Genomic DNA, 23795 nt, shown 5'->3' with positions numbered 1-23795 from the left:
CCATCCATCCATCCATCCATCCATCCATCCATCCATAGATAATTTTTTGTCTAATTGTATCAGTTAATAAGTGAGAGGTGTCAAAAATCTCTAATAATGATTATAGGTTTGTCTTTTATTGCCTTTAATTCTGTTAACTTTCTTCATGTTTTTGAAGTTTTTTTTTTTAATTTTAATTAAATTTATTTATTTATTTATTTAATTTTATTTTTATATTCCCCATACAATTGCAACCCCCTTATTTTGACCCCAATCCCTCCCCTCCCCAGACACACCCCTCATAGAGTGTCTCTGGTTCATAGTTGTTTGTTGATTATGATTTTCACTTTCTTATAGTTATTCATTTTCCTGGTCCTTTATTTAAGTTTTCTAGATTCCTGCTATGAGTGAGACCATCCGGTATTTTTCTTTTTCTTTCTGGCTTATTTCACTGAGCATGATCCCTTCCAGCGCCATCCATGTTGCTGCAAATTGCATGTGTTTATCTTTTTTGAATGCTGAGCAATATTCCATGGTGTATATGTATCACATCTTATTGATCCAGTCATTTGTTTTTGGGCATTTGGGTTGTTTCCAAATCTTAGCTATTGTAAACAGTGCTGCTATAAACATAGGCGTGCAGGTGCTCTTTGGAATTGATGTTTCTGTGTCCTCTGGGTAAATACCTAGGAGTGGAATTGCTGGATCATATGGAAGCTCTATGTTTAGTAGGTCAAGAAATCTCCACACAGCTCTCCATAGTGGTTGGACCAGTTTGCACTCCCACCAACAGTGCAGGAGAGTTCCTGTTTCTCCACAACCTTGCCAACATTTGTTGTTGCTAGTTTTTTTAATATGTGCCATTCTCACTGGTGTTAGATGGTATCTCATGGTAGTTTTGATTTGCATTTCCCTGATTACAAGTGATGTTGAACATTTTTTTATATGCCTGTTGGCCATTTGTATTTCCTCTTCAGAGAAGTTTCTTTTTAGCTCTTCTGCCCATTTTTTGACAGGATTATTTTCTTTGTTGTTGTTGAGTCTCATCAGCTCTTCGCAGATTTTTGTGATCAGTCCTTTATCATTAGTGTTGTGTGCAAAAATGTTCTCCCAGTAGGTGGGGTTTCTCTTAGTTTTTGTTATTGTCTCTTTTGCTGTGCAGAAGCTCTTTAATTTGATGTAGTCCCAGCTGTTGATCTTTGCCTTCACTATCACTGCTTTGGGTGATGTGTCTGTAAAGATGTCTTTGATGTGCATATCCTGTAGTGTTTCGCCTATATTTCCTTCTATGTATTTTGTGGTTTCAGGTCTTATGTCTAGTTCCTTAATCCATTTTGAGTTGGTTTTTGTGCATCGTGTTAGGTAGTAGTCAAGCTTCATTCTTTTGCATGTAGCGACCCAGTTTTCCCAGCACCATTTATTGAACAAACTTTCTTTGCTCCAATGCATATTCTTTGCTCCTTTGTCAAAGATTAGTTGACCATAAATCTGTGGGTTTATTTCTGGATTTTCTATTTGATTCCATTGGTCTGTGTGTCTGTTCTTGTTCCAATACCATGCAGTTTTGATGATTATGGCTTTGTAGTATAGTTTGAAATCTGGGGGTGTGATGCCTCCATTCCCTTCTTTTTTTTTCAGGAGAGCTTTGGCTATTCAGGGTTTTTGGTGATTCCATCTGAATTTCATCAACATTTGTTCTATTTCTTTGAAGAATGACATTGAAATTTTTATTGGAATAGCATTGAATCTGTATATTGCTTTTGGTAGGATGGCCATTTTAATAATGTTTATTTTTCCAATCCATGAGCAGGGGATGTCTTTCCATTTCTTTGTGTCTTCTTCTATTTCTTTTAACAGTATTTTATAGTTTTCTTTGTATAGGTCCTTTACCTCTTTTGTTAGATTTATTCCCAAGTATTTGTTTTGTTTTTTTTTTTTGTTTCGATAATAAAAGGGATGGTTTTTTTCATTTCTTCTTCTTCAGATTTATTGTTTGTGTATAGGAAGGCTACTGACTTTTGCGTGTTGATTTTGTATCCTGTCACTTTGCTGAACTGATTGATGAGTTTAATTATTTTTTCTATGGAGTTTTTGGGGGTTCTCTATGTAGATTATCATATCATCTGCAGATAGTGATAGTTTGACTTCTTCTTTTCCTATTTGGATTCCTTGTATGTCTTTCTCTTGTCTTATTGCTCTGGCTAGGACTTCCAGTATTATATTGAAAAGCAGTGGTGAGAGTGGACATCCTTGTCTTGTTCCAGATCTTAATGGAAATGCTTTCAGCTTTTCACCATTGAGAATGATACTGGCTGTTGGCTTGTTGTATATGGCCTTTATGATGTTGAGGTATGTTCTTTGTGTCCCAAGAATTTCAAGGGCTTTTATCATGAATGGGTGTTGCACTTTGTCGAAAGCTTTCTCAGCATCTATTGATATTATCATATGGTTTTTATATTTCTTTTTGTTGATGTGTTGGATAACGTTGATTGATTTTCGGATGTTGAACCTTCCTTGTGTCCCTGGAATGAATCCTACTTGGTCGTGGTGAATTATCTTATGGATACATTGTTGGATTCTGATAGCTAAAATTTTATTGAGGATTTTTGCATCAGTGTTCATTAGGGAGATTGGCCTGTAGTTTTCTTTTTTTGTGTTGTCCTTGTTCGGTTTTGGTATTAGTGTAATGTTGGCTTCATAGAACGTGTTTGGTATTATCCCTTCCTTCTCAATTTTTTGGAAGAGTTTGTGAAAGATAGGCACTAATTCGTCTCTGAATGTTTGGTAGAATTCATTTGTAGGGCCTCCCCGGTGGCGCAGCGGTTGAGCGCTGGGTTACGAAGCTGCCCGAGGCCTCTGAGGCGCCGGTTCAATCCCCGGCTGCTCCCCGGCCACCAGAGGAGGATCCCACATGGCGCGCAGACCTCTCCTGCCGCCCGCTGCTCCCCTCAGCAGTGTACTTCGGTCCTTCTGCCTGCTCTGCTCCCCGCTCTGGCTCTGGTGAATTCTCTCACCCTCCCGCGCTTCTGACTGTGCCCAGTGCATGTATAAACAAAACAAACAAACAAAATAAATAAATAAAACATGCCTCTAAAAAAAAAAAAAAAAAAAAGAATTCATTTGTAAATCCTTCAGGCCCTGGGCTTTTGTTTTTGGGGAGGTTTTTGATTACCATTTCAATTTTGCTACTTGTAATTGGTCTGTTTAAGTGTTCTATTTCTTCTTTATCTAGCTTTGGGTGATTGTAGAGTTGTAGGAATTTGTCCATCTCTTCTAGATTGTTGAACTTGTTTCCATATAACTGTTCATAGTAGTTACTGATTATTCTTTTGATTTCTGCTGTGTCCGTTGTGATTTCTCCTCTTTCATTTATGATCCTGTTTATTTGTGCTTTCTTCCGTTTTTCCTTTGTGAGCCTGGCTAGGGGTTTGTCTATTTTATTGATTATTTTTTTGAAGAAGCAGCTCTTGGTTTCATTGATCTTTTGGATTGTTTTTTTAGTTTCAATTTCATTTATTTCTGCTTTGGTTTTTATTATTTCTTTTCTTCTACTGGTTTTGGGTTTTTTTTGTTGTTCTTTTTCTAGATCTTTGAGCTTCGAGATTAGGTTGTTTCTTTGAGTTCTTTCTTGTTTCTTGATGTGAGCCTCTATTGCTATATATTTTCCTCTTATTACTGCTTTTGCTGCATCCCATACATTTAGGAAATTGGTGTCCTCCTTGTCATTCAATTCAAAGAATTTTTTAATTTCTTCTTTGATCTCCTCGTTAGTCCAGTGGACTTCCAGTAGAGTGGGTTTCAATCTCCATGAGGTAGGAGAGTACCTTGCCTTCTTTTTATGGTTTATTTCTAGTTTGATGCCTTCATGATCAGAAAAGATGGTTGGTGTGATTTCAATCTTGGTGTATCTGTTGATGTTTGTCTTGTGCCCCAGTATGTGATCGATCCTAGAGAATGATCCAGGTGCGCTTGAGAAAAATGTGTACTCAGATTTTTTTGGGTTTAGTGTTCTATAGATGTCTGTTAAGCCCAAGCTCTCTAGATCCTTATTTAGAGCTTTAGTGTCTTTACTTATTTTTTGTCTTGTTGATCTATCCATTGTTGATAGTGGTGTGTTGAAGTCTCCCACGACCTATGTGTTTTCTCTGATGTCTATTTTCAGAGATGACAATAGTTGTCTGATATATTTTGGTGCTCCTTCGTTTGGTGAATATATGTTATTGAGTGTTATTTCTTCTTGAAGTATTGTCCCCTTTTCATAATGTAGGGACCGTTGGGGTCTCTTTTTATCTTTTTGAGTTTGAAATCTGTTTTATCTGATGTAAGTATAGCTGTTCCTGCCTTCTTTTTTTGGTCCATTTGCTTGTAGGATTGTTTTCCATCCTTTAACTTTGAGTCTATTTTTATCTTTTCAGCTAAATGTGTTTCCTGGAGACAGCAATAGGTTGGGTTTTGTTTCTTAATCCAGCCTGCGACTCTGTCTTTTTATTTATTTATTTTATTTATTTAATTTTTTTAAAAGATTTATTTATTTATTTATACATACAAGCACTGGGTACAGTCAGAAGCGCGGGAGGGTGAGAGAATTCACCAGAGCCACAGTGGGGAGCAGAGCAGGCAGAAGGACCGAAGTACACTGCTGAGGGGAGCAGCGGGCAGCAGGACAGGTCTGCGCGCCATGTGGGACCCTCCTCCGGTGGCCGGGGAGCAGCTGGGGATCGAACCGGCACTGCAGAGGCTGCGGGCAGCTTCGCAACCCAGCGCTCAACCGCTGCGCCACCGGGAAGGCCCTCTGTCTTTTTATTGAAGAGTTTAGTCCATTTACATTTAGAGTTAGTATTGATGTTAGCATCTGTACTTGCCATTGTGTTTGTCTTTCCTTTGATTTTATTTATTTATTCTTTTAATAACTTTTTTTTTTTTTTGGCCTTCTTTTGTTGTTATTCGTCTCTCTGCGGTTCGGGCTTTAAGACTCCTTGTAGTATTTTTTGGAGGGGGGGTTTAGTCGTAATAAAATTCCAGAGTTTCTGTTTGTCTGGGAAGGTCCTTATTCTTTCTTCATAGAGGAAGGAGAGCTTTGCGGGATAGAGTATTCTTGGTTGGCATCTGTTTTCTTGGAGTCTGTTGACTATGTCCCTCCACTCTCTCCTTGCCTGTAGTGTTTCTTCGGAGAAGTCTGATGTCAGTCTGATTGGTTTTCCTTTGAATATTATCTCTTTCTTCCCTCTTGTCATCTTCATTATTTTTTCCTTGTCTTGGATTCTTGGGAGCTTTACTATTATGTGTCTTGCTGTATTTTTCCTTTCATCATGGAAGTTTGGTGTTCTTCTTGCTTCTTGTATATCAATTTTCAGCTCCTTCTTCACATTTGGGAAGTTTGCTTCAATTATTTCCTTGAATATTTTCTCTGTTCCTACATCTCTCTCCTCTCCTTCTGGGATTCCTATAACTCTTATATTTCCTTTCCTCATGGAGTCAGATAGTTCCCGAAGTCTTTCTTCGGTCTTTTTCCGTCGTACTTCTCCTTCCTTTTCTGTTTTAGTTCTTTTTATTTCTGTGTCTTCAAGAGTCCTTATTTGTTCTTCCATTTCATCTGTTCTGCTTTCATTGCTTTTGCCAGAGTTCTTTAGCTCCTCCATTAATCCTTTGAACTCCTGCATTTCTTTCACTTCCCTCTTTAGGGACTCAATATCATTCTTCTGGTCATTGATTATTTTTTCCATATTGTTGATTATTTTTCCCATATCATTTTCGGCTTCTTTAGTTTTTTAATCATGGCGACTTTAAATTCTCTATCAGGAAGAATCATAAGTTCCTCTAAGTCACTTTTGTTGCAGTCTGGTGTTTGTCTTTTTGTGGTGTGTCTTTTCTCTGGGGATGCGCTTTGTTGCTTGTAATTTTTCTTCTCCCTGCTGCTCGTTTTCTAATTTGTCCTATGCATTGGGACACTTTGTTGCTGGTACTGGCTGGTATCTCTTTGGTGTGTTCTTTCTGGGATGTTGGAAACTGGTGGTCCAATTAAGTCCAATACTGTTATGCCAGAAGTCCAGTAGGACAGTGGTACTATGGATATGTTAATGGTTGCTGTCCCAGAAAATCTCCTCCTTCTGTATTTGTTTAATTCTAGAGGTGGGTCTTGAGGTCCCACAGACTGCCCTGGCAGTGGCTCGATTGCCCGCTGGGCTCCAAATCACTGGATCCCTCTCTTGGCTCTGACTGCCAGACGGGGCCTGGCTTGTGGGGGCTTTTCAGCTCATCTCTGGCTGTGGGGATAGCCCTTTCCCAGTTCCACACAGACTAGGTCAGCTCCAGATGCAGAGATCCCTGTTCTAAAATGGTGAGTCAGGAGGACACTTCCCTGTGCCTGCGGTCTGCACCAGCAGTGACTAGAACCCTCTCTGGGCTCTGACTGGTGGCCACAGAATGTGATTTTAAGGCTTTGTGCTTTGGTATGTGTGTGTATGTGAACATTTTTTTCTCTTGTTTAATTTATTTATACTATAGTATCCATGAAATCATCAAGCCTGTCAGTTTTCAGTCATATCCTAATGCTAATTTTGAAATAGAATATAATTTAGGTTGTAAATAAGAATTTTTAAATACTTTATGGGATGGGGCATGAAAAAATAATATTTACCAAAGTTTTAACATACTATCCAGTACTAATGGGAATTGTATTGTTATATTTAGGAAAAATTTGATTCACTCAGGACCTAATCTATAGAGTAGGAGTGACGAGTTTAAGATGATTGCTTCCATTGATATGAAGGAAGTCTTCAATAACTGAATTTCTGACACTCATGAAGTCCTTGAGACAACTCTACTTTTGGTCATCAGTACCTGACAGACCATTGCCTTTTGTTAATTGGTTTTGGGAAAAAAGTCAGACTTTCTTTGTCTCTTCGAATTTGATCATGGAGTCCTCCCGAGTTCTTTTGCCTTCCAGCTCTGTTTAATTGGTTGTCCTTTCGCCTCCTCCCTTTTAGTCTTGGAATTCTTTTTTATCAAAGTATTTGGTCATTAAATCTCAAAGGCTCAATACTAAAACCTTTGTAACAGTTATACTCTTCTTGTGTAAAAACTGTTGTAAGATCCGTTAGATTTCATAAAGAGATCTCATCTGCATATCTCCTGGGTCTGTCCACACAGATAAGAACTAGAATGGTGGTGAGTCTGAGTCTAGTTCAGCTCATGAGTAACAAGTGCTTTGTTGGGACCCCTGATTTTTGTTTTTAGTGTTTTTCGCTTTTATTTCCCCAAAGTCTGAAACCCACAGAATTTGTATGGCTTCTCAAAACACAAGCAAGCAAACAAAAATCTTTTCTCTCACAAGATGAGTCACAGTTGAATCTCTGCTAGCTATCCTGAAGTTGTATTTATTCTCTCCAAACAGTAATCTTTGAAGATAATGGCAGTCTGATTGTTGTCTCAGAATATATATACATGTTACCTTGTACTGCATTGTTTTGTTAACATAGGCACTGTAATAACTAGGATAATCACCAGGATAAACACCAGGAATTCTTTTTTTTTTTCCCAGTAACAAATACTTTTAAGAAAACAGATGATTTTGTGACATCTAAAGCACCAACTGTTGACCTAGACCACAAATTTAGGTGCAAGATAGTGGATTGTTTAAAATTTTTCCGCAAAGCCAAACTGTTGCACTATCATATGAAGTATTTCCACGGAATGGAGAAGTCACCAGAGCCAGAGGAGAGTCCAGGAAAGAGGCATGTCCAGACGAGGGGCTCTTCAGCTTCAGACAAGGCTAGTCAGGAGAGCCTGACCAGGAAGCGGGTCTCTGCCAGTTCCCCAAGTAAGTATTTTCATTCTAATGTTAATATCTATCATACTGCTCAGGTCACAATGCTTGCATTTCTGAAAGAATGTAGGCATTAGGTTGGTCTCATCCAGCTGAATCCAAAAAGATTGAAAATGACAGTAGTAGTTCCATCATGTTGATATTTTTGCATCAATGTTGATGAAAGATATCATTTTGTAGTTTTTCTTTCTTGTAATGTCAGTCTGATTTTGGTATTAAGAGTAATGCTGGCCTCGTGGAATGAGTTAGGCAGTGTGTCTGTTCTTGAACACTGAGAGCTTCCCCTTAGAGCCTTTGCACTTGTTGTCCCTTCCTGTGAAGCGCTTCTCCCAGATCTCTGCATGTCTTTGCTCAGGTGTCCCTATCTCAATGAGGCATTCTCTGATACCAGACCATTTAAGTTGCAAATCTTTCTTTCCTTAGCTTTATTTTTGCAATAGTACTAATCATCTCCTAGTTTGTGTTCTGTCCACATCCATTGGCATGTAGCTCTGTGAAGGCAGGAGATTTTGTCTTTTTGTTGTCATTCATTGCTGTATCCCTCTGACCTAGAAATGGTGCCTGGACAGAGTAGATGCTCAAATATTTGTTGAATAAATGAATATATCCATGACTAATAATATAGTTGTAGCCCAGAGAATATAGAGAAATGGACTATTGTATTTTTATATCTGAGGGAGGTTGTTCCTTAGGATCAGAGAACGGTGAGTGTTATTGATGGCTTTTGTGAAGGTCAGGAGACATTTTGACCATGTTTTGCTAATCATGGTCATATGGTATGTTGTGGTCTGACCATGGCTAAGTCAACCTGTTTTTTGGACCTAGATATCTTAATCTTAAAATGAACATTTTTGCAAATTAAACTAAGATCTTTTCTAGAGTTCTTGATTTTTTTTTAAAGATTTATTTATTTATTTATACAAGCACTGGGTACAGTCAGAAGCACAGGAGGGTGAGAGAATTCACCAGAGCCAGAGGGGAGAGCAGAGCCGGCAGACTGATGAAGTACACTGCTGAGGGGAGCAGCGGGCGGCAGGAGAGGTCTGCGCGCCATGTGGGACCCTCGCCTGGCGGCCGGGGATCGAACTGGCGCTGCGGAGGCTGCGGGCAGCTTTGCAGCCCAGGGCTCAACCGCTGCGCCACTGGGGAGGCCCGAGTTCTTGATTTTTGAACTTTGTTTTCCAGTTGCAGAGTATTTTAATTGGAAGGGAACTTAGACATCCTTAAGTCCTATATTCATTGACCAGTGAACTAACATCTGCCTGTACACTCCAAGTTTGCCATCTGTTAGGTGCAGTTTGATACCCTCTCTGATGGTTCCTGAATACCTGTTTGGCAGTGGTACATGGTACATTTGCTGGGCGGCATTGCTGGCGTGTTGCTGCTGACCCAGGTGAACCTTCTTTTAATTATTTGTGTGGATGTCAAGCAGGTGCTGAACTTGTTTCCCCACCTGTGAAACAGGATTGACACACACAGGTGGTTGTTAGGCTTAAGGTAGATGTTTGTGGTTTCTTTGCATATAAGTTCTTAGTTAAACCATTTGAATCTGATTTTTACCTTCCTGTACCTGCTTTTTCATCCATCTCGATTCCATATCAGAATCACTTGAAGAACGTTTTAAAACATCCTGATGCCCTCAAAAACATTATGCTAAGTGGAAGAAACCAGACACAAATGTCACATATTGTAAGATTCCATGTATATAAAATGTCCAGAAGAGATAACTCCATAGAGATAAATGCAGATTGTGGTTGCCAGAGGCTGGAAAGAAACCAATGGTAAGGGGCTTTGCTTTGGAGTAATGGGATTGTTTTGGAATTAGGTGGAGCTGATTGCACAGCATTGTGAATATACCATGTGCCACTGGATTGTTCTTTTTTTAAAAAAACAGCTGTTTGATGCTTAATTGCACAGTGGAGCTTTATATATTAAATATATATATCCAGTTTTTACTGCAATGAATTAACTAAACATCCATTGCCTCCAAACTTTACTTAACCACTTTTATTTTTTCAAAGATCTCACATATATATTACTAAGACAACCAGTTTGCTTGGTACAAAAGCATACTAAGAGAAAACATGTCCAATTAATGGTGATGTTTTCACATGGTAAGATGCTACTGATCTTGATACAGTGTAAGTACGTGTGCTGTCTCCTATGCAATTCCTTATAGACCCAGGTTGGTTCTTCTGCAGTGTTTCCTCTTGAAATTGTGCCTGATTTTATTACCGCTTCTCATTCACATCTATTGGGGAATGGGGCGATTCTACTTTTGTTTCTTGACCAGAAATTGCTTGATCCTGGAAGTCTTGTAAGAATACATAGCAAGGGAGAGTCAAGCACACACAATCCATTGGTGGAGAAAAAGAGAGAAAGCTCATGCCCCTTTTAATTTCTCCTTCCCATCCCTCTCTCCCTCACATCCCTAGGCAGCCACTCTTCTACTTTCTTTTTTTGTGTGTGGTCTTTGTTTGGTGTTGGTATTAGTGTGATGTTGGCCTCATAAAATGTACTTGGTAGTATTCTTTTTTAAATTTTTTGAAAGAATTTTCCTTTTGATGCATTGTTGGATTCGGTTTGCTAAGCTAGTCTTTCTATTGCTATGGGGTACTTTTTATTTCTTAGAATTTTATCTAAGTGGAATCATGCAGTATGCATTCATTTTTGTGGCTTGTTTCAGCATGCTTATTTTGAGATTCATTTATGGTGCTTCATGTATTAGCAATTAATGCTTTTATTGCTGAAAAATATCCCATTGTAGGATACACCACAAATTACTTGTCCATTAACCTGTTGATGGATATTTTGGCATTTTCCACTTTGTACGATTGCAACAAAAGCTGCTATGGGGATTCATGAATAATTATCTATATAGGCATATGTTACCTTTTGTTTTGAGTTGGTATCTAGGAATGGAATAGCTTGATCATAGGATATATATACACATATGTATGATTAAATAACATCTAAAAAGTCAGTTACTATCAGTTATTTGAAATTCCGCGGATGAAAATAGAAGAAACAACTGGACTTCTGCAATGGTGAAGCTCTTTTTAACTTTGAATACTACTTGGTAGAGTAGTAGGTAGGAAGCTTTTAAGAATGGAATTAGGGGGCCTCCCTGGTGGTGCAAGGGGTTAAGTCTCAGCACTATGAAGCTGTCTGCAGCCACTGCAGCATGGGTTCCAGCAGCTGTAGCATGGGTTTGATCCTCGGCCAGGGAGCTAACCCATATGGTGAAGCTGGCCTCTCCTGTCTCGCCTGCTGCTCCCCTCAGCAGTGTATTTCAGCCAACCCACCTGTTCTGTTCCCCACTCTGTCTCTGATGAATCCTCTCACCCCTTCCCCACACCTCTTGCCTACACGCCAGCTCATGTATGCATAAATAAATAAAATAAATCTTTAAAAAAATGAATGGAATTAGGAAAAATTATAAAGCGAGTAGTTTAGACAAGGTGTACTGATAATGGAAAATATCTTGCTATGAGGAGTAGCAGTGTGAAGTTGTATTTGAAAAGTATGAGTTGCTTATTTTTAAGTGGTTAATCTTGTATTATGTGAATTGTACCTCAATTCCAAAAAGCAGGAAACAAATCCTGATGCTCAGGTCATATCTCAAGCCAATTAAATCAATATTTCTGGTGATGGGACCAGGCATTTACTTTTTAAAAATCTCTCCTGATCATTACAATATGTAGTCACTGTGAGTGTCAGTGATCTAAGTAGAGTTGACAAACTTTTTGTAAAGGGCCAGACAATAAATATTCTCAGCTTTACAGGCCATTGAGTCTCTGTTTTCAATACTCAGCTGTCATTAAAACATGAAATATGTTTAAAACATATGTTTTTAATATGTTTAAAAGAGTCAATATGTTAAGAGTGAGCATGGTGTGTTTCAGTAGAACTTTAATAGACAAGTGTGCCAGAGTTTGCAGACCCCTGGCCTAAAGGCTGAGTGATAGAGGAAGGGCTCCACCCAGATCCATGACAGGAATGGAAAATGACCTCCCACGTAAAGTCAGTCCAGGAACTCTATTATAGCACCCTGTTTTAATTCTTCACATTGGACATGTTTCATTATGTAAGAAAAAACATTCCAGAGTTGAAAATAAAACATTTGACGCCAGTACTTAAATTTGTATTTAATTCTAGCTGCAAAAGACAAAGAAAAGAATAAAGAGAAGAAATTCAAAGAGTTTGTGAGAGTAAAGCCAAAGAAGAAAAAGAAAAAGAAAAAGAAAACCAAACCTGGTAATTTTTCCCCTGAGGTGTTTTACTTGGATTTCCTTTCCAAGGATTGCCTTCTCCCCAGTTCTAGCCTCTTTTTCACTGAGGAGAGGAAGGGCCAGAAGGCCTTTACTCAGCTTGTAGGGGAGGATCCCACTTACCTTGGGTGTTTCAAGCCCTGTGAGCATTTATAGAACTCCTCCCTCTTTCTTGCTGAATTGGCCAGCGTGCCCTGTTATAGGGCAGTGCATATAAAAGCTTCATAGGATATATGCAGATAAATAACTGTATGTTTGCACATGCAACTCTTAAATACACAACTCTGAACCATTTCAAGAAGGGGAGAAGGGTGGTGGTGATGAGATGTTTTTGAGGTTCTTGGAGATAGTTGCAAGTATTAATCCCTGAATATGTGTTCTTACCACTTAATAGTTGAATTGTTCCTGAGCCTTTGAGTGGTTGAAGAGCAGAATTGGTTGGATGGATGGGATTGATTCTGGAATGCCCTGATGTCTGGGGTTGCTAATATTTTCCTAACCCTGTTTTTCCAGAATGCCCCTGCAGTGAGGAGATCAGTGACACCTCCCAGGAACTTTCTCCACCCAAGGCATTTGCTGTTACCAGGTGTGGGTCCTCACACAAGCCTGGGGTCTATATGAGCCCACAGCTCCATGGTGCAGAATCTGGAAACCACAAAGGGAAAGGGAAAGTATGCGGTAAGGAAGCTCTCGCCTCTCATTTGCATAGTACTACTGAGAAGCCTCGATTTGTGTTGATATTGCCCAGACCCTTTGCATGTATAATGTGTTATATTTTAAAAGTAAGATGTATATGAAATTAAACAGGCAGCATTAACTGAGCCTTCCCTGAACTCATTTTTCTCTAACTTTGATGTGAATTATGTGTACCTTAGGTACCTCCAAGCCAGTTGTCTGTAACCAGTATCCCTTTCCATTCCTTCATTTATTGATGTTCTCTATATAACATGCTTGGGGGGAAATCTGAGTCAACCTTGAAGTAATTTATAGGGTGATTGTGGTTTAAAAGGAGTAAATAAGTTAATGGAAAATACTTAGACCCATGTCTGGTACAGAATAAGTGGTCAGTAAAGGTAATCAGGTACCATGAACTAGTGATTCTAGTTCTGATTACACTTGGAATCTATCCCTTCCTCATTCTCTGTCTAGGGTTTTATAGGTGACTCTTTATATAGACTTGGCTATAAACCAGTCCTGGCTGGATGGGCTGAGATTGAGGAACATGTTTGAGTTGTTATTGTTGATGATCTGTGTAGTTCATGGGGGATTGTAACTCTTCGGTCAAAGACCTTGAGCACCACTTACCTTGGGCCTAACTCAGTAAAATGAGGAAATGGAGTTCAGTTCACTGCCAACCAGCCTGCATCTTTGAGATGTAATTACTAGATGACAGACCCACAGAATAGATTGTAGTCCCCATTTCCAGGCTTTGTGAAGGTTCACAGAGGAGACAGTCTGTAATATCATTTCTATTCCTAACAATCTAAACTTTTAGAATTTTATAGTTATAATTTAAAATAGTGACTCTTTTATCTTTCCTCTCAGAGGAGGATAATCTAAGTGAGTCTTCCTCAGAGAGCTTTCTTTGGAGTGATGAGGAATACAGCCAAGATGTCGATGTGACCACCAACCCAGACGAGGAACTTGATGGAGATGAACGCTATGATTTTGAAGTAGTCCGCTGCATCTGTGAAGTCCAGGAGGAAAATGACTTCATGATTCAGGTAGGTAGCATTTCCAGAAGATAAGTGTAGAGAAGCACAAAATGGTCCTTGGAGAGAATTTTGAGGCACTGCAATTTGAAACCACCAAAAATAGTGAGTGACTCAGTTGCCCCAAATAGGCAATATTATCAGCGCTAGGTTGAGCTTTGCTTTTTGGTTCATTTTTCTCTGAATTTCAGGCTGTTGTAGCTAGCCTATTAGTAGAATAAGAGAGGACTTGAGGGATCATTGAGTCTAGACCTTTCATGTGCTGCTTGGTGCAGCTAGGACCCACATGATAAGGGCCTTGCCTGTGGTCACACAGTGAGGAGTTGAACAATAGGGACCCACATCTCTAGAGTAACTGTTTAATCTTCTTATGAACTCGTATCTTCTTGAGGTAAATTTTTTTACTGACTTAAAGAAATGGAGTTTTATAATTGACCTATTTCTTTTTCTTTATTTTCCTGACATTTATATTGTCATCTCTATCTTTGGGATGTGCCTCTGGACTGGTCTCCCTGCCTGCTTGCGAAGACAATCTTGGTGCTGGTCCTTTTGTTCTTAATCACAGTTCTGGTGGAGGTGGCTGCTAATTCCAAGGGATGTCATAAATACCCTGCAGGTCTTGACAGCTACCTGTTCTGTACAGGGAATCTGAGTTTTTAAAGAAGTCATGGTTATTTTGGCTAGTAATCTTTTGGGGTAAGTACAAATATTTTTGACACAGCAGACTGAATCCTAGAACTGAGGGGCAAGGTTGTGTTGCCAGGGTCGGGAGTCTAGAATTCCATCTTGAGGTGTTTGACGTCTTTCCCTGTTTCTCTGTGGGGTCCGTTTGGTTCTTTTTCTTGCAAAGTGCAAAGTTTTTCTTGGCGGGTTTTCTTGCAAAATGCAAAGTGGTTACCCATGACCTCTCCCCTTTCCTCCCAGTTTTACATGTTTGTATTCAAGACACTGGCTAGGCTGAGCTTGGAATCAGTCCCAATGATAAATTCCTGAGTAAGGAATTCCCTTCTTGTTTAGATCAGATATTAGTCATCTGTGATGAGGGAGAAAGAGGTTTATCATGGCCAAATGCCTTTGGTCTAATCATCTGGCTTGGTGGTGGTGGATGTTTGGGAGTGTAGATAGGGTTATACTATAAAAAAAGGCTGCTGGTGGCCTCCCTCTGTTATCATGTGGATGGAGTTGGGGGGACTGTCCCCAGAAAAGGGGGTGATTACCTACTATAGAGTAAGAGTCCATGTGGATTGTTGAAATTATGGGAAAAAGGGCTAGCTTCCTTGGCCTATTTTCCGTGTTAGAAGTTTATCTGCTTGTCTTTATATTGTTATAGGCCAGCATGGCATCAGTTTGTGAAATTCACTTTTGGTTCTTAATTTCAGAGTTGGATTTATGCCACTTATCTTTGAGTTTTTGTACTCAATCTCTTTTCCTTTGCTTTGTTGAAACACAGAAGCTTTGTTATAGTTCTTTAAAAAAAAAACTTTCAGAAGTACCAGAGTGTTAGTAGGACCACTTGCTTTTGTTTTTTTATTTTCAACTTCTATTTTGAAATAATTTTAGATTTCACAGGATTTGCAAAGAAATGTTCAGGGAAGTGCCATGAGCCTTTTCCCAGGTCCATCTCCTATGCCAGCAGCCCACACAACCATAGTACAGAATCAAAATCAAGATACTGACTTTGGTGCAATCTATAAACCTTATAAAATTTCACTAGTTAAACACGATTTGTTTGTGTATGTATATAGTTCTGTGCAGTATTGCAGAAAATATATAGCCTTTTTTAATAACCACCACAATTCCTAATACCCAACTCAATCATACTCTTATTCCCCTTTATAGTCACAGCTATCTCTTCCTCCCCATCCTTAAATCTTGGAAACCACTAGCCTGTTTTTCACCTATAATTTTGTGATTTTTGGTCAATGGAATCATGGTTTTTTTTTTTTTTTTTTTTGAGTGAGATTTATCCTAGTTGTTTCTTTTGAGAGTCTATTACTTTTTATTGTTGAGTAATGTTCTGTGATATGGATCACCATAGTAGTGCCCTTTCTATTAATACAATCGACTACCAACTGTACAATTGAGTAGTGAGTTAATGTTTCTGGAGTGTTTTTAATAATATTTCATCTCCAACAAGACTGTATTTTTTAAAAATATTTTATTTTTTATAATTCTTACATCTTTTTTCATTTTTGCACAATGTATGCATTTTCATTTTGGTTATATTCCCCATACAATTGCACCCCCCCTTATTTTGACTCTAGTCCTTCCTTTCCCCACCCTTCACACCCCCCCCCCCCCCGTAGTGTGTCTCTGGTTTATAGTTGCTTGTTGATTTTGATTTTTACTTTGTATTGATTAGTCTTTTTCCTGGTATCTTATTTAGGTTTTCTAAATTCCTGCTATGAGTGAGACCATCCGGTATTTTTCTTATTCTTTCTGACTTATTTCGCTGAGCATGATCCCTTCTAGCTCCATCCGTGTTGCTGCAAACTGCATGTGTTTATCTTTTTGATTGCTGAGTAATATTCCATTGTGTATATGTACCACATCTTCTTGATCCAGTCATCTATTTTTGGGCATTTGTGTTACTTCCATAGCTTAGCTATTGTAAATAGTGCTGCTATAAACATAGGGGTGCAGGTGCCCTTTGGAATTACTGTTTCTATTTCATTTAGGTAAATACCTAGGAGTGGAATTGCTGGATCATATGGAAGCTCTATGTTTAGTAGGTCAAGAAATCTCCACACAGCTCTCCATAGTGGTTGGACCAGTTTGCTCTCCCACCAACAGTGCAGGAGAGTTCCTTTTTCTCCACAACCTCACCAACATTTGTTGTTGCTAGTTTTTTTTAATATGTGCCATTCTTACTGGTGTGAGATGGTACCTCATTGTAGTTTTGATTACAAGTGACAACAAGACTGTCTTAAGCCATTTATTTTTCCCATTTTATAATTAGGAAATAAAATTATATGGCTATTTATTAATGATTTGCTCATGGTTATAGACCCATCTAGTTATTAAGCTATGATTCGAATGTAGAACTCTCAGTCAAGTCCTTTTCCCCTATATTACCTTAGCTCTGGGGATTCACATTTACAATTGAAAAGGGAACCAAAAAAAAAAAATTTTTTTTTTTGAAACAGTGGCATTTTCTAGCCTGGCTGACCAATCCCCTCTCACTTCCACAGGTTCGTTCTCTCTCTCTCTCTCTCTCTCTCTCTCTCTCTCTCTCTCTCTCTCTCTCGATTGAGGGAGTTTCTTTTTGAAAAGCCTTCATGGTAATCTCTGAGATTCAAGGTACATGAATGTTTTCCCATATTGCTTGATGTTTATGACCTTCCGTATACCATAGGTTAATTAATAGTTTTCTGACTTTTCCAGCATCAGAAACCCTTTTCCTAATTGACTCCTTCATAGAATCCTAATATGTAACAGGTAAAAGCAGTAGTTTTGAAAGTTCAGAATGGTTAGCTTCACTTTTAGGTTTGGTAATTTAAATGGCAGCACAAATCTTGTGATGTGTGACATGCAGTTAGGGTTGTGAGTGACAAGTCGCTGACGTTGGACATTTTAGTCGTTCCTGTTTTTCTCTTTTTAGTCATACCTCTGTGAGACAAGCTTATAGCATATGACCTTTGTAGGAATGACTTCTCCTAAACATTGTGCTGTATAGTCACTTTGATTAATCACAGATGGGAAGAAAAGCATTGATTTGAGGACAACATAATACTGAACCAAGCAGTATAGAATTATGGGCATTGGTGGGCTCTGTTCTCTTAACCTTAAGCTTGGAACTTTAAGCTTGGAACATGTTAGAATGTTCTGTTGTTTTATTTTAGAGTAGTCCCTTAAACACACACCCATTTACAGAACTTCTGAAGCTCTGTGGACTACAATTGGAAAATTTATAACAACATGAAAATTATTGTGATTTTACTAGAATTTTTTAAAATTTGTTTTTTAAAAGGATGTTGAGATAGTTAGTTTTTCCCCTGTATCTCTGGGTATGTGCTTATTAGTTCCTGGTTTTGGAGGCCTGGTTAGAATTGATCCTCATTTGTCCATAGAAATCTTCAGTGGGTGAGTAATGAAGACCCCTCCCAGCAAGACTATTCTGCCTAATTTTTATAAGAAACCCAACTCTGCTCTACCATAACACTTTTGCTGTTGACTTTTCTGTAAGTAACAAGAATCATGGCGTGTTGGGGTTTGAGCTTGATGTGTTGTTTTGTGCTTTGTGAAGAAACTAAGCTTGTAGCTCTTTTGTCCACACCACCTATATGTGGCAGAGCTAGGTGCCGACTTCCATGTCCTGTTTCCAAGGCTCCATATGGCTTTCTCTCCAGCTCAGCTCGGCTCCACACTTACGACTTCCTATCTAGCATGGTGATGATGAATTTACTTCAGAGCACCTTGATTTTTGTTGTAGAAGACTTTTCTCCACTTTACGCTTAAGGTTCATTTGACTGTTACAGAGGGGCAGTTTCTGACCTTATTATTATGAGCAATGAACCTTTTCTTTCAATAACTTTAGCAGAAGGCATAAATTTAGAGGGAGCTCATGAAAACAAACACTTAAAATTTTTAAAATGTATTCATCACTTAGGAAGGCACCGGTAATTTTTTCTTAAAATACATTTTTAATTCACATTGTAATTTTACACAACCCCAGAATACGTTTAGAGTTTGTTTTCTAGAAGATGTATACATTACTTTAGAGAAATGATTTTCTTTGATCATTCTCATTATTTGATTGGTATCAACATACAGCATAATGATATAGTATTTGTGTATATTATAAAATGAACACAGTAAGTCTAGATAGATAATATCCATCAACCATACACAATTATATTTTTTTCATATCTATTCAAATATGATTTAGTGTCATTAACTATAGTCACCATGCTGTACATTATAGTTCTAAGACTTATTTATAATCGGAAGTTTGTATCTTTTGACCTCCTTCACCCATTTCTCCAGCCCCTTTACCTTCTACATACTTTTTTCTAAAAGGGACAGATAATGAATATTTTAGGCTTTGATGGCCATTTGGCCTCTGTTGCAGCTATTCAACTCTGCTCCTGGCAGCTGTAGGCAATATGTAAAGTGAATGTGCATGCTGTGTTCATACAAACTTTATTTCCAAAAATAGCTTTAGACAGATTTGGCCTTTAGGTTATAGTTTGCTGATCTTTGTTTAGAACAACAAATATTTTTTAAGAGCTGAGCCCAGGAAAATTTCATAGCATTTTTAACAAGAAGCCAATTTTAAAAGTTGTGTTTGCTTTAAAATATAGGTTATTTGTTACCAGCTAAAGCATCACATAATTCAGAATCCAAAGGTATATACATAGCTGTACAGAGAAGAATCTTACCCTATTTTATCCCTCAACTACTCTTCTTTCCACATGGCCTTTCTCCCAGCTCAGCTCAGCACCTCACATATAACTTCCTATCTGGCATGGTGATGATGTCCTTACTTCAGACCACCTTGTTTTTTTTCCTGGGAGACTTGACTTGACTTTATACTTGTGGTTCAGCTACTGTGTTATGGAAGGACAGTTATTAGCTTCTTATGTATTATTCCAGAAACATTCTGGGTAAACAAACAGTAACAGATATATTTTCCCTATTTTTTTTATTGGTAGTAAAATATTCTTAACATAAAATTTACCATTTTAACCATTTTTAAGTATATATGGGGCCTCCCTGGTAGTGCAAGGGGTTAAGATACAACCTGTGAAGCTGTCTGCATTGTGCAGCACTCGTTCAATCCCCAGCCAGCCAGGGAGCAACCCACATGGTGCAGCAGACCTCTCCTGACTCGCCCGCTGCTCCTCTCAGCAGTGTACTTCGGTCAGTCTGCCTGTTCTGTTCCCTACTCTGTTTCTGGTGAATCCTCTCACCCCCCACACCTCTGACCTATACCCCAGCTCTGTATGCATAAATAAATAAATCTTAAAAAAAAAAAGTATATATGGCATTCAGTGAATTGGCTGGCATTGAGTTCATTCACATTGTTGTGCCCTGTCTTTGTTTAAACACAAATGTTATTTTAAGTAGTGTCTTCAGTATATTTCATTTAACAATATATAAGGTAAATAACTTTCCATTTTCAAATATAAAATTCTTCCCCTTTTTTTGACTGCATACTGGATGGATCATCATTTACTCTGTTGATGGACATTTAAGTTGTTTCTAATCTTTTTTTTTTTAAAATAAATCTTTTTTTTTTTTTCTTAAGATTTATTTATTTATACAAGCACTGGGTATAGTCAGAAGCGCGGGAGACAGAGAATTCACCCGAGACAGAGCAGAGAGCAGAACAGGCAGACTGACGAAACACACTGCTGAGGGGAGCAGCGGGCGGCAGGAGAGGTCTGCGCGCCATGTGGCCAGGGATCGAGCCGGTGCTGCAGAGGCTGCGGGCAGCTTCGCAACCCAGCGCTCAACCACTGCACCACTGGGGAGTCCCTGAGTTGTTTCTAATCTTAACAATGATGTAATGAATAATTTTATAAGTATACCTATGTAACCCAGTTTTCAAAGTGGAATTCCTGGGTCAAACAGTATGTGCTTTTATATTGTTGACTAATATTGCTGTCTGTCATAGCAATGTTATATAACCTTCCCTGGAGGCTGTGTCAAAGAAAAGTCTCAACAAATACCCTTATAAGTACAATATTTTCAAACATTATTTTTTGAGAAAGAGACTCTTCCTCCTCCTTTTCCCTCCTCCTCATCTTTCTCCCTCTCTTCTGTCATTTTCCTGGCAACTTTAGTGGGATCCTTGGTGCCATCAAACTTTAATGTTGACTTTGGTCTGGCATCCTTCTCATACTTCACCTTCTCCAACTTGTTGTAAGGCAGCTTTTCACTGTCAAGTAAGTATCTTGTCCAGCTCCTTGCCACTTCTCTGATAGAAATGCAAGGGTTTGTGGATTTGACTATGGAGCAGAATCCAGAACAGTAATAACCCAGCCAGTGGCCATTTGGGGGCATTGGAATCCATCTTTCCTCCTTTAGCTGGTCCATAGTCCTTCATTTCTTGATCTTAGCATACTTTATCTGCCTTTGTCATTTCATCAAATTTAGACTTTTCCTTCCCAGGCAGTCTTCTACCTCTCGGAGCACTTCTTGGAAAATTCTGCAAAATTGACAGGGATCTCTGAGTTTTTCTTCTTATGTTTCTGTTTGCATGTCTGCACAAAGAAGGTGTGAGCAGTTTCTTGGTATCCCTTTAGCCATCCTGACTCCATTGTTTGATAATTTCGGCAACGCAGGGCATGATGCAAAGCTCAGTCTATCAAGCATTTTTGTCTTTGCTCTTCAGATAATTGAAAATATAGTCCATTAGGATAGCCATTTCATACTTTATTTAATAAACTTTAAACAGATTTCATAACTGAAGCATTTGGAAAATGCAGACAGTTACAAAGAAGTAAACAAGAATTTTCTAGATTATTTTCACTCAAGGATAACTTATACCACTGCTTATATTTTGGAATATACACATATACATGCATATGTAAAAGTATGTCTATAAGCAGTTTCTCAGTATAATACTTCTATTATGAAAGTAGTAAAGGTTTATTATAAAAACTTAAGGCAATACATAAAGGAAAAATTAATGGATAATTAACTGCAACCCCAAAACTCAAAGATACTAATGTGTATACCTATTATTAGTCTAGTTTTATTTCATACTAATTTATATAACTTAAGTAACTTCACATACATTTATTCTTCTCATGTTAAATGTGAACATCATTTTATTTTAGAATTACATTTTTCCTTTCATCTGTCTGTTCATGTACTTCACCCATTTTTCTGATGAATGGTTGATCCGTTTCTTAGTCATTCATAAAGATTTTTTGTATTGGCTGTAAGAATAGTTGCAAATATTTGTGCCCATCTTGTCATCTGTCTTGTCTTAGATTTTTTTTGTTTTTATGAGATTGAATGTATCAAACTTTTCTTTAGTTGCTTATGAGAATTGAATAGAAGTTGCTGCTTCATTGGAAGGTCACAAAAACTTATAAAAGATTTTTCTCATGGTTTCCTTTATTACTTTTGAGATTTCATATTTTTCTAATCATAAATATTTGACCCACCTGAATTATCCTATTACAAGGTGAAGACTATAGCTACCCACTTGTCATAATAACCACACCTCACTATTGAAATGCTTTATATATTTTATTTCTGCATGTACTTTGTTCTTATTATGGATTCTTTCTTTTCCGTTATTGTTCCTTCTGTTGCTATATTTGCGTGTATAATTTAATTTTAATTATTATACTTTTATAATATTTTTAAAATATTTGGTAAGGCCAGTGCCCTCTTATTGTTCTTTTTCAAAAATTCCCTAGCTACTAATTCTAGAATCAGCTTTTATCTAGTTTCAAAGTTAATAATTTATTACTTTATTAACATTATGTTATTTTTATAGATTAACCCAAGGAGAATTGACACCTTTATGATAATGACATTTAAAAATTTCTTCTTAGAAATATTGCATATTCTATTCTGAGATATTATTCCTAGATAGTCTTAGATTTACTCTTAGGTATTTGATCTTTTCTGTTAGTATTCTTGTTCATTTCCAAATTTAAACTTCTTAAAGTTGAAAAATGTATTTTAGCCAGCAGCATGTGATAAAATTATTATTTTGAATTTTTCAACTTGGCTGTATTTGATTCAGTTTTGCTGAATTCTAGTACTCAAGAAAGTCATTGCTGAGACAAACTTTAATTCTTAATTATTAGTCTGTGTTTTGTTACTAATAGTCTTTGTTGCCATGCACCCTTTGCTTTCCCTCTGAACCTTAGTTTCCTCATCTGTAAATTGAAGAATCTGGATTAGATCTTATCTGAAGGCTCTCTTTCAGCCTGCCCCTGTTCATTCTATTGTGGTTAACTCCTAGAGGATTTGTATCTGTCTATGAAAACCCTCTTGGTGCAATGTCTATCTGACTCCAAGTGACTGAAGACCGTCTGAACTTTGAACTTTCAGTCCCTTGTCACCAGACTGGTGTTCCACCCTCAAGGTCTTTTCAGAAACCCACTGTCCACCTTCCAGAGTTATTACCTGTTTGGTAGTTTCAATGTTTAGGGCCATGGTTTGGAACTGCTTGAAATGTCCTTGTATCTCCACTGGCTTGTGCTTTTCCCTTCACTTTCTATTCTGGACCCTTTGCCTCAGGCTTACTTACTCTAGGCCTTGTACACATCTCTTGATGCTGACTTTACTATCTGCTTCTTTCTTTACTTCTCTCCCTCTTACCCCTTCCCCCTTCTCTTTATGCCTAGGGAAAGCACTGGAACCTGGGGGTTAAAATAATAGCTTTGCTCTTAGCTAGGCTTGTGTTCTGATCCAACTTTGCCTCTCTTCAGCTGTGTGACCTTTGGTAAGATTGAGAGGAATAAATGTAAAGTGTTAGCACATGGTTTCTGCAGGCGATAGCAAAGTGATTAGCTTGCCCCTTAGTAGTAGTAAGAGACTGTTAGTACTGAGTGTTGGGTACTGCCGTAGAGCTTTTATATATGGCCTGTTGATTCCTCATAAACAGCCCCTCAGGGCAGGTAGGAGTAGTATCACATTTTGCAGATGTGGAAACTAAAGTACAAGGAAAAGTGGCCTATGCGAAGTCACAGAGCTAAATGAATATCTGAGCCAGAGTCCAAACTCAGGTTTTTGTCATTCCAACTTAGTCTTTCTCTAAGAACCTGAACAGTTTTCCTTTTGCACCGTAAAATGATCAGAAAGGTCAGTTTATAGAAATGGGAGTGAAAACAGTCATTTTTCTGAAAATAGCATTGTTTAACAGATTATCATCTAGGTTGTCCAGTAGAGTAGCCATTAGCCTCATCTGGCTATATATCAGTTAAGATGTAGCAATTGGGACGAGGAACTGATTTTTTAACTTGATTTGTTAATGTAAAGAGCCACAGATGGCTAGTGGCTGCCATCTTGGACAGTGCAGATGTAGATGAGTGGTTG

General features: G+C 38.1%; 1 protein-coding gene and 1 pseudogene across 6 annotated transcripts in view; one reads left to right on the top strand and one right to left on the bottom strand.

The window, feature by feature from the left end:
- Positions 1–23795, top strand: part of PHF20 (PHD finger protein 20) — a 125789-nt gene that overhangs the window by 87395 nt on the left and 14599 nt on the right. For all 6 annotated transcript variants that reach the window (XM_054696807.1, XM_054696806.1, XM_054696812.1 and 3 more), the window contains 4 exons: positions 7520–7798; positions 11963–12061; positions 12589–12753; positions 13621–13799. In XM_054696807.1, coding sequence (XP_054552782.1) covers positions 7520–7798; positions 11963–12061; positions 12589–12753; positions 13621–13799 — 722 coding nt within the window. The remainder of the gene's footprint in view (positions 1–7519; positions 7799–11962; positions 12062–12588; positions 12754–13620; positions 13800–23795) is intronic.
- On the bottom strand, positions 14817–21052 carry LOC119237532 (high mobility group protein B3-like; annotated as a pseudogene).

This window comes from Talpa occidentalis, unplaced genomic scaffold (genome assembly GCF_014898055.3).
Source record: "Talpa occidentalis isolate TD23 unplaced genomic scaffold, MPIMG_talOcc4v2.1 talOcc4.10, whole genome shotgun sequence".
NCBI classification, from domain to species: domain Eukaryota; kingdom Metazoa; phylum Chordata; class Mammalia; order Eulipotyphla; family Talpidae; genus Talpa; species Talpa occidentalis.
The sequence above is the reverse complement of the archived record's forward strand: the minus strand, read 5'-3'. Positions and strand labels throughout refer to the sequence as shown.